The sequence below is a fragment of the Pteropus vampyrus genome, unplaced genomic scaffold (genome assembly GCF_000151845.1).
Source record: "Pteropus vampyrus isolate Shadow unplaced genomic scaffold, Pvam_2.0 Scaffold126, whole genome shotgun sequence".
NCBI lineage: Eukaryota > Metazoa > Chordata > Mammalia > Chiroptera > Pteropodidae > Pteropus > Pteropus vampyrus.
In genome coordinates this window covers 4401744-4413509 of record NW_011888907.1, presented here as the reverse complement: position 1 = coordinate 4413509, position 11766 = coordinate 4401744, and the positions used below count along the sequence as shown (strand labels likewise).

Below are 11766 nucleotides of genomic sequence, written 5' to 3'. Positions count from 1 at the left end.
ATAATATGAACACTTTATAATGGAGCTAGAGCTGCCATGCCAGAGGAACTAGTTGCCTTGCATGACCTATGCCTCAAACCTTTGGAATGTTAAAACGGGGCAAAATAACCTTTACACTGGGCCTAAAACAACATTATGCTCCAAGGAACTGTTTGCAAAGACAGCAAGAAAGCAGTTATTATGACTACCAGACTAATGACTACTAGACTGAAAAAATTTTTTAATTGTTTAGTTAGCATCACTATGTTATGTTACCTGCACCAGTAGAAATGCCTTCTTCTATTAAGGTAATCGTTCACCTTCCCTTTCTCATAAATACCCTTTGCCTTTGTCTCCTAATCAAAACACTATTTGGGCTTCTGCCTGAATCAGTGCATCCCGGATAGCTATTCTTATTGATCTCAAATAAATGCTTGTTGCCTCTCCCTTTAAAAGGCCTTTTATTTTTACATTAGCAATAGTGTTAGCCCATTTTAAAGATGGACAGACTGGGGCCGGAGAAGTGGGACCTGGACAAAGTCACGTTGCAAGGGTCTAATGAATCTGATTCCAAGATCTTTCAACTGCACCAAAGCAGCGACAAAAAGGAGGTTCACTAAGAAATGAACCCAATGGAGAGAGAGAATCTGGATTCACACGGGGCTCTTCATTTATTGGAAAGTGAGAGACCCCCATGGAGGTGCTAAAACCTGGCACTCAAGGGCCCCGCTCACCTGAACAGGAGTCAGACGAAACCCAGACCTCAACAGGTAGACGCTCTTATCAACTACAGCAACACACACACAGCTGCCCCTCGCAGCCCTGACCCTCAGGTCAACAGCCTCCCCGGGTTGTGTCTCATTCGCTGAATACGTCAGTGAAACCTGGACCCAAACACAGCAGAGCAGTCAGGAGCTTGGCCGTGCCCTCCCAAACCACTTATCCACCCACCTGCCAAGGAGAGTCGGTCATCACCAGCCCAGATGGGACCCTGACCTTGTCACCCAGGTGAGGACAAGAGTGGGAGGCAGAGTGACAGGAACTAGGCTGGTGGAACTGAGATATTCTGTGCAGAGGACAGGTGGGGTGGGGTGGGGTGGGGAGACAGGCGCTGGCCGAGGGCGTGTTGCAGCCAGTTTTAAAGGGTGCAGGGAGAGGGTGCAGGAGGCTGAGCCCACTGCTGGGGACGTGAGCAGTGTCCCTTAGGTCTGGAGGCCAGCGGGGACAGAGAACAGCTGACCACTTTTCCCTGTGTGTGATGAATGCAATCTCCGTCTCTGTGACTTTTGGAGATGCTCCAGTTAAGATGAAACTTATATTCCAATTATTGCTTAGAAGTTCTGCCTATGACAACACATGAAGTCTGAGAGGCAGCTGTGCACAGCCTATCCCGGTGTCAACACCCTGGGGACCCCAGCCCTGGATGGTGCTTGCCCATCCCTCCTCTCTCCCCCAGTTGGGGTCCCAGCGTTCTACCTGATTTTCAAAGAAGGTCTCCACAGTGAACTGGAGGCTGTCAGCGACCCCTTCTCCATTCTCCCTGACATAGAAGACCAGCAGGCGGCCAACAGGGGCCATGCTGGGGGTTACAGCCAGCTGGAGAGAGGTCACGCACACATTGACCTCGGCTGCTGGGGCTGGAGGGGGCTCTAAGACAAGTCAAAGGTGGGAGAGAGAGGCGTGAGAATCCAACATCCCACAGTGGAACCACTAAAGCCCCAGGCTGTCCTGGGGTGACATGGGGCACAGTGTGAGGAGGTGCTGACCCAGGGCAAGTGCTCCACAGACACTCACACCCCTTCCATTTCACCTAAAAGGGAAGGGAAGCCCTGGAGCACGTAGGCGCACAATGCCCACAATGCCCATAGGCGCACAATGCCCATTCAGGGGGTGCTACTGGCATCTAGCGGGTGGGGGCCAGAAGGTGATCAACACTCTGCAGTGCACAGGGCAGCCCCCACCGCAGAGAATGATCTGTCCCTAAACATCACTAGGGCCGAAGGCAAGAAAGTGACTTAGTATGAGAGAGACCCTGTCTGTCTTCCCGTCTATCTATAAATCTATCTATGAATCTATGTATCTATTTTCCACGAGTCAATTCATCTATCCATCCACCCACCCATCCACTCACCCACCTATGAATGAATCCATGAGTCAATCCGTCTATCTATAAATCTATCTATGAATCTATGAGTCAATCTGTTCATCTGTCTGTCCATTCATCCATCCATTTATCTATGTCCATCCATCCAGCCATCCGTCCATCCATCTATGATTCTATCTATCTACCCATCTATCCATCTCTCTCAGGGATTCTCACCCAGTGAGATGTCCAAAGACTTTTTAGGTTTCACACTGTGTGTGGATGGGTTGTTGTAGGCATCTAGTGGGTGGAGACCAAAGATGCTGTTCCACACACTACAGTGCATGAGACACCCCACCAGGGGATGACCTGCCCTCAAGCGTCCATAGTCCCCACTTTGAAGATGCTGCTTTAGACAGAAGGGCTGTGAAAAGAAGGGAGCTGGGGAAGACCAAGGGGAGGAGGTGGGTCTCATGAGGAGCACACAGAGTCAAGGAGAGGGAGGAGGAATCCTAGGTGGGGGAACAGCCTGGACAAAGTTAGAGAGGGGTCTTGCAGATGGCAACACGGCAGAGTATGGACCTTTACAGTGACTGACCTGCCCTAGTCCCCTGAAAACATGCAGTGAGGATGCCCTTCCTCCTGAACCCAATTCTGTCTTGCTTGGGACACGTGCCCTCCACCCTGAGGCAGGCTCCCTCTCGGCTGCGTCTGGCTCACTCCTCCTGTCTGGGGCACCCATCCCAGTCTCAATGGTTCAGAAGAAAGAACAGAACTTTCAGCCTACAGCTTGGCTCACCTGTCTCGGAGAGGTGTGTTAAGCGAATCGGTTTCTCTGGGGTTGCTCGCCTGCTTCTCTGCTGGGTGATGTGGGCCGGCTGCTGGCCTGAGAGCACGATGTTGCCTCGTGCGGCCACCTCGTAGTACAAGGTAAAATTGCAGGGACATGTGGACTTCACAGAAAAGTGGGCTTCCTCCCCGACCTGTGGGAGACATGTAGCACAGAGGGCCCTGCCTGGCACCCAGAGGCCAGCACCAATGCCACAGCCCACCTAAGGAGACGGCTGCTCTGGGGCCACCAGGAGGTTTGGATGGCTGAGGAGGGAGCGTACTGGCCTCAGGGCAGATTGCCTGGTGTCCCATCCTGGCTGCAGCCATGTCCCCTTGGCAGCCTCAGCTACTGCTCCATAAATGGGGCTGTAGTGCACACAAAATGTGATAACAGTATGGAAGCCTCAGTGAGGTGTCACGTAGTGAAGAACTGAACTTGGCCCAAAAAGAGGTCTGGAATGTGCCCCCCGCTTCTAATAAGTGATCTCTAAGGCACTGAAATGTCCTGCCTGATAAGTCTTTGTGTACCTGGGGTCTTGGGCCACATGAGATATGATTTACAGTGGGGGCCTTGGGCCACACTCTATCAGTCTGATCTCTGGAGGGGCTGGAACTGAGGCCAATCAAACATGTCTATGTGAACGACTCCACAATAAAAACTCTGGACGCTGAGGCTCGCTCAGATGAGTGTCCTCGCTGGCAGTACACCATGCATGCTGTCACGCATTGTTGCTGGAAAAGTAACACTGTCCATGGCTGCGTGGGGAGAGGACAAGCGGAAGCTCACATTCAGAACTCTCCTGGCACTGCCCCGTGCATCTCTTTCCAGGGCTGATTTTAATCCGTTTTTCACTATTATATATTGCAACCGTGAGTATAACAGCTTTCAGTGATTCTGTGAATGTCCCTGGAAATTAAAAAACCTGAGGATGGCTTGGAGATCCCTAAAGTCTGCAATTGGTGTCAGGAGGGAGAGTGGTGTTGGAACTACTCCTTCACTTTGCAGGTGCCAGTGCTGCACTGGGCTGGGCCTTCTCATCAAATGTGCATCTGACAAGTTGGGTCCTCTCATAATCCCCATGTTTCCAGAGGGGTAAACTGAAGGCTCTCGCCCTTCCTAATGTCAGCGAGTGCCGGAAGACACACATTTACTGATTTCAAGACCTACTACCGAGCTGTAGTAATAAAGACAGTGTGGTGATGGCATAAGGACATCTGGCTAGATAAATAGGCTAGAACTGAGCTTCCAGAAATAAACCCACACATCTAGAGCCCAGGGATTTTCAATGAGGGTGCCAAGAATATTCAATAGGAAAAGGATAGTCTTTTCAACAGATGGTGCAAAAGACTGAAGTTGGGCCCTACCTCACATCGCATACAAAAATTAACTGGAAACAGTTCAAAAAACTTAAATGTAAGAGCGAAAACTATAAAACTCTTAGATAAAAACATGACCTTGAATTTAGCAATAGTTTCTTTTACCTAGGGCACCAAAGCACAAGCAACAAAGGAAAAAAGTAACAAGATAAACTGGAATTTACCCAAATTAAACACCACTGTTGCATCAAAGGACACTATCCATAAAGTGAAAAGACAACCTAGGGAATGGGAGAAAATGTTTGCAAACAATATATCTGATAAGAGTCCAGTGTCCAGAATATATAAAGAACTCTCATGAGTCAAAAATGAAAGGTAAACAACATTTAAAAAGTTAAAACATTAGGGGAACCTGGATAAAGGATATATATACAGGAACCACAGGCCTGGATTCTTCGCAAAAGTCATGGTGATGAAAAGGTGTGGGCACTGTTCCAGATCAAGTGTGACTATGAACACAGAAGAGCCAAATGCAGTGTATAAATTGATCCTGAATAAAATGCACACACAAATGCACGCATGCGTACTCACGCATGTGCACATGCTCATGTATGCATATGCACACACACGTGTGTGCACAATTGTGCAGATACACATGGATGTGCACACACACTAGATATATTACATCTTGAGGACACCTTTGAAAATTTGAATATTGCCTATGAATTAAAAAATATGATTGAATTAATGTAATTTTCTTCGATGTGACAATAGCTTTGAGGTCGTGTTGAAAAATTTCCTTATTTGGGGGATGTATTATGCTATGTGTAACTTACTTTCAAATGCTACAGCCAAAAAATGTATAGAGAAATGGATAGATGGGTGGGTGGGTGGGTGGATGGATGGATGGATGGATGGATGGATAGAGGCAAATGTTAATTCATAAATCTGGGTGAAAGGCGTATGGTTGTTTATGGCCCACAGACCAAAGTTGTCTATTGTTACAGAAAATAAAGGAGACCTCCTTTTATGGTAAGAGTACTGTCCTCCCTTCAAATGATGTAGACTGGTGGCTCAGTCCCATGATACAAAGCCACTCTCTTTTTAACAATAATACAATGGAGCCCTGATCTAAAGCCACCAAGCCTGTCCTCATTAAAAATTAGTAGATTAGAGGCCTTAAACCGCAAGGTGAGGCTTTCCTCTGGTAAGGATATCTTTCCTAAAGAGCTAGAACCTTGGCTCCATGTTATTAAAAGTTCTCTCTAAATTTGTAAATATCCTCATTATAAAAAGACAAACAAAAGTACCCTCTGTTTGAAATGTTGTATAGAAAGAAGGAAAGAGCACAAAGCTTTCTCCTCTTCACCTGCACTAGCCCTGTGGCGTCACACCAACCCAAAAGATTGAGGTGACATTCCTTGTATACAGAGCAGCTCCTCCCTGCGTGTGCCTCAGTGCCGGAGGAAGGGGAAAGGCCATGGACACAGGGCTCAGGCTGGAAAACCAAGCACAGACACTCTGGCCCCAGTGCCCCTTGATGACGGTCTAGGGGTGGGGGAAAGCTGGAACCGGCTGACCCGATTCAGGCAAGAAGGAGACGTCCCTCTGAGAGGAAAGTCTGAGTGACCCAGCCAAGTTCTCACCTACTGGGAACAACAGTATTGACAGCTGGGGACACAGGGCTCCTTGCCGCCCCACAGGAAGGCGGCCAATGGCAGCGTCCCCACACCATGCTGCTGGTTGAACAGCATTGCAACAAGAACGGTGTGTTCAGCCAAGCTGGGCACAATCTCGTATGAGTTTCTCATTCTCATAACTCCTGCAGAGAGCTGCCAAGCCTGGGAGACAGGCGTGATGCCGGGATTCCTCCGAGCTGCATCCCAGGGGCCCCTTGCAGCCTTGGGTGTGGGCGGAACTGCCAGAACTTATGGGGCTGGTAGGGCCTGGGAGCCCATGGCGAACGGTTTGCATTAGAAGCAACGCTGGCAAGCCTGCCACCACCCATGGCAGCCAGGGTCAGCCTTTGGTGCTCTAGTTAAGGGGGTTAACGGAGCGCTTTGTAAAACATTTAGTTATATAGTGCTAAACAGGTAAGGGACTACACAAACCACAGTTCGCCCACGCCATACGATGGAATATTATTCACCATTAGAACAAAAAAAGCTTTTGAGTCGTGAAAAGACATGGGGGAAACTTCAATGTAAGTTGGTAAGTGAAAGAAGCCAAACTAAAAAGGCTACATACTGTATGACTCTGACTATACAACATTCTGGAAGATGCGAAAGTATAAAGACAGTGAAAAGCTCAGTGGTTGCCACGGGCTACAGGGAGGGAGAGATGAATGGGTGGAGCACGGAGGATTTTTAGGGCAGTGAAACCATTCTGTATGATACTGTAATAGTGGATATACTTCATTATACATTTGTTCAAACCCACAGAATATGCAACACCAAGACAGAAGCCTAAGGTACCCGGTAGTCTTTAGTTCGTGATAATGCACCGATGTTGCTCATCCATTGTTAACAGACGTGCCACACTAATGCTACTAATCAGGGAAACTGTGTGCAGGGGGCAGGGGTTCGTGGGAACGCTTCCAATATTCTGCTCAGTTTTCACAGATCCTCCCCACACACCTCTCCATGCATCTTACTTAATTGGGATCACGGAATAACAGACTCAGGAAGCACCAACGTGAGACCCAGCTCTTTCATTTCATTTTTACACTCGGTGTGTCTGGAAGTGTCTGGGTGGAAAAACTCTCGCTGCCTTTGCACAAGAAGTGAAGCCTCCAGAAAGCGGGGAACCCGTCTCAGGCCTGGGAGCAGTGGCGCCCTGACGGCAAGAGTCATGTTTATCATGGTAAACCCTGGGCCACGGTCTGAATGTCCATCATAAATAAATTATGGGCATTCATTTTGAGGAGTACTCCCCTTGCTGGAGGAATGGGGGCTCCAGCATCAGCGTCACCATTAGCCCTGCTGGGGCATGTGCAGGTCCCCCGGAGGCATGTGTACTCCCTATCCGGGGCCCAGTCCTGCCCAAGGAAGGTCCTACCTGAAAGCCTTACCTGCAGGGGGTGGGAGGGCGGCTGCAGCTGCAAGTAGCACTGGCTGGGGGAGTACCAGCTGCTGAGGGAGAGGTAGCTGGGCAGGTACTGGGTCCCCGCAGGCTTTCCATTGAGTGCCGTCACCTTGGTCTGAAGAAGAGAGGGTACTTGGTCAAGGCCTGGGCATCTGGGAAGGGGGTCTTTGGGATGCTTCTGCCTACTCTGCCCTGCCCTGCAGAAAAACCCTCTCGGGCTCTAGTTTCCCTTTGGGGAACATCCTCTCCAATTCTTAGACAATAAGGTCCAATGTGGCTAGCCTGTTCTTCCCAGCTCTGTGGGAAGCAAGTGTCCAAGTGGCCACAGGGTCTTGGGGATTGGCTCAGGCAGCAACAGGTGGCCCACATGGCCACATTTAGGAATAAAAACCTCTCCCCTCTGTGTGCACACATGTACACCTCCCTGTCCTCAGGCTTGCCAGCAGCCCCACTGGCTTCTCAGAATATAATCTGCCTGAGGAGTGAACACAGGAGGCGGCAGTCAGGAGGAGTGACTGGGCTGGACCTGGACCCACCTGGAGCTCACGGCCCTGCCCCTGCACACCCCAGGCCTTGGCAATTATACTATCTTTGCTCCTTTGACAGTTTGAGCCTGTTGCCTTCAATTGCTGCTAAAAGAATGCAGCTAACAAAAGAGAGACATCAGAAGAGGGAACCTAAGAACTCTGTGTGATAGAGAATAAAGAAGTTGCAGAGCTTCTGAACAAGATGGCGGAGGAGGTAAACGCTGTGCTCGCCTCCTCTCACGACCACATCAAAATTATAACTAAACTATAGAACAACCATCATTGAAAATTGTCTGGAGTCTAGCTGAACAGAAGTCCTACAACTAAAGACACACAGAAGAAGCCACCTCGAGGTTGGTAGATACAAAAGAATTAAGAGGATATAAGGTATAGCATAAGGAATATAGTCAATAATATCGTAATTGCTACGTACAGTGTCAGGTGGGTACTAGATTTATTGGTGTGATCACTTTGTAAGTTATGTAAATGTCTAATCACTATGTTGTACATCTGAAACTAATATAATAGTGTATGCCGACTGTAATTGAAAAATAAAAAATATATATTAAAAAAAGAAAGGATAAAGAAGTTGGCCAGGCTTCCACCCAGCTCCTCAGAGGCAGCCTCTAAAACCCTCTAATTTCCCCAGCGATGAGAGTGTGTTTGTTTCATGGTGGGTCCTGATAACACGTGCTAATGAGATGACTCAGGATAGGGATGGCCACACCAGAAAGGCCAACCATGTGATTAGAGGGTTGGGGCTCTGAGCCACACACCATCCTGATCTCCGGGAGGGGAGGTGACTGGAGATTGAGTTCAGTCTTGGGGCCCATGGTTCAATCAATGGCACCTCTATAATGAAACCCTAATAAAAACCATAGACACTGAAGCATGAGTGAGCACCCCTGGCTGGCAGTTCTCTGTGTGTTTGTCACACGCTGATGGGCCAGGAGGGCGATGAGTCTCAACTCCACGCAGACAGCATGAGAAACTTCGAATCCGGCACCCTCCCAGCTCTCACCCTAGGCATCTCTCTCTTTACTTTGGCCTCATTCGTATTATATTTCTATGACAAAACTAATTGCAAAAGGTTCAAACTTTGGGTTATAAAATAAGTCTTGGGATGAAATGTACAGCATGATGACTTGAGTTAACAATACTGTATTGTATATTTGAAAGTCGCTAAGAGAGTAGATCTTAAAAGTTCTCATCACAAGAAAAAAAATTATGAAATTATATGTGGTGATTGATGTTAACGAGAATTACCGTAGTGATCATTTTGTAACATGTACACATACTAAATCGTTGTTATACACCAGAAACCAATATGTTGTATGTCAATTATATTTCAATGAAAAATAATTAGATGTGTAAAATTGGTTTTGCTTTATAAAAAAAATTAAAGACCTTTTCCCAAGCAGTATTTGGTAATAGAAATAGAATATCTTTCCATAAAAGTGACATTTTTGGAAAAAGCTAATTTTTAGAAGTATCTATGAGGGAGAAAATCATTTGGCTAACTCTGATATTTGAGTCATTTGTGGGCTTTGCTGGTAGTTCATTGCTAAAGGACTAATGGAAATAAAAGAATGTCTTTTGATGATTTTTTTAAAAACTTGAAATTGTATGGTCGTAGGGCAGCAGGAACCCTCACATTTATAGCCAGTTGGTAAAAAGTGTGGGTGGCCTGGGGACCCTGACCTTGTGGCTTTGGAGGTTAAAAATCTTTAAGGACGTGTCACCCACAGAGGACACAAAGGCCACAGGTGTCCTTGGCTCACACCTACACATTTATTCTCAGCTGCCCCATCCCCACCACCCCAGTGTTCATGGGGCTGTCACAGAGCCGGGAGCTGGGACATCTGTTTCTGTTGCTCCTGCTCCTCCTTTCCCTGATAGTGGGGACACCAAGTCCTATCAATTCTACCTCAGCAGCTCCAGGCTTGGTGCCCTCTCCATCATCATCATCTCCTGTCTGCCTACCTGTGGTCCCCCAGCCACCCCTCACTGGAACTGTTGTTGAGTATCAAAATTCAGATCACTCTATCCCCTGACACTACCTTCTGAGTAAACCCAAGCACGCCTGGAAGGTGGGAGTTAGCCCCACTGGCTCCCAACTCCATATCTTCCTGAAGTGGCTCAGTCTGGCTGGGCACTTACAGGACCCAACCACACTATAATGGTGGGCCTCTGGGCCTCTGCACATACTGTCCCACCCTCCCAGAAGCAGCCTCCCACCTTGCCCTAGAACAGCGGAGTTATCTGTACCCCTGTTGCATTCCCCCATCAGACTGTGACCTCCCTCGGGGCAGAGAGAGGTCCCAGTTCCACTGAGTACATGCCTGCTGGCTGAATGACAAGGGTCTAGGTGACTCACCCACCTCCAGCCACACATGCTGTGCTGACATGGGGATGGAGGGGATTTCGAACCCCACCAGCCCTCCCCGGGACACAGATTCAGTGGTGTAGATGTTGTCTTTCGGTGTCAGCTCTGCCCTGATCTGGACCGTCACACCTTCTGCCGGGCTGCCGTCAGGGTAGGAAAGCTCCACCTGGAAGGGGTCACCAAAGATTTGATGTGGTTAGATGACACTCCCTAAACTGACCTATAGACTCAATCTGACCCCACCGGAACCCCAGCCAGCTTCCTTGCAGAAATAGACAAGCTGGTGCTAACATTCATAAGATGTGGCAAGAGGCCTCAAGCAACCAAAGCAATCCTGAAAAAGGAACAAAGAAAGAGCACTCACACATTACAATTTCAAAAGTCACTACATAGCTACAATAATCAAGACAGTGTGGTATTGATGTAAGGACAGACATGGAGACCAATGGGATAGAATTGAGACTCCAGAAATAAACCCACACATCTACAGCCAGCTGGTCTTTGATAAGGGTGCCAAGACCGTTCAGTGGGGAAAAGTATAGTTTCTTCAACAAATGGTGCTGGGACCACAAGATCTCCACACGCAAAAGAATGACGGGGAACCCCCATCTCACACTATATACAAAAAGTAAATCAAAATGGATCACGGACCTAAATGTAAGAGCTAAAACTATGAAATACGTAGAAGAAAATATAGGAAACCTTCATGACCTTGGACTTGGCAAAGAAGTCACAAGGTGCAAAGAAGTCACAGGCTGGCCATGAGCCTCAAGCCATGCCAAGGTAGGAACAGGGTGGGCAATGCTATGGACAGCTCCCCATGACTTTCAGATCTCACTCATTCAGGCAGGCAGAAAAGGCGATCAGAACGAGAGGTTCAGAAGACATGAATATTGTAAAAGAAATATGGTCAATGGGCCCTGAGGGACCCTAGACTGAGTATTCAGTGACAGAATGTTAAACCTGTGCGAACCCCATTAATAGCTCTGTTCTTTAATGCAGATGGTGGATAATTTCTCAGCTGTACATGAAATGCTCCCTTTTCAATTAATCGACAGCCCTAAGCCCTTTCTTCATACACATTTTGACCACACATGTTGTACTTTAGCTTCTACTCCAGTTGGGACCCTAAAATCAAGGGGCACATGAGCTGTGTCTGCATGCTTGGAACAGTAGTAGCTGAGATCCCGGCACAAAGAGAGAAGGGAAATCCCAAAGCAGAGCAAGACGGAGACACAGTGTGAGGACCACCAAGATCCTGTGTGTGACAAGAGAGGTCACAGTGTGGGTAGTGGAGGCAGGCAGAGGTTAGGGTTATGGCCAGCTTCCCTCTGAGGTGACACCAAGCTCTGCTGGCCTGGTTCCCCCAGCTACAATTGGGATCCTATTGCAGTGGTTTCACAGTGGCTTTCGAGCAGGAGCTGGGGTGGAAGGCAGCGCAGAGCCTGTGACCTTGGACAGCCCCTCTTGGGTACCAGTCCCAATGCTTACCATCCCCACATAGGACAGACCCGGCTTGAACTGCTTCCTGGTGACCTTGGAGTATCGAATGTCCACCA

At 48.2% G+C, this 11766-nt stretch overlaps 1 protein-coding gene across 1 annotated transcript in view; it reads right to left on the bottom strand.

The window, feature by feature from the left end:
* The window catches only part of CPAMD8 (C3 and PZP like, alpha-2-macroglobulin domain containing 8), a 64614-nt gene that overhangs the window by 30488 nt on the left and 22360 nt on the right, over positions 1-11766 (bottom strand). The window contains 5 exon segments of the mRNA XM_011366921.1: positions 670-863; positions 1456-1628; positions 2862-3045; positions 7281-7409; positions 10203-10373. Of these exon segments, the coding sequence (XP_011365223.1) occupies positions 670-863; positions 1456-1628; positions 2862-3045; positions 7281-7409; positions 10203-10373 (851 nt within the window).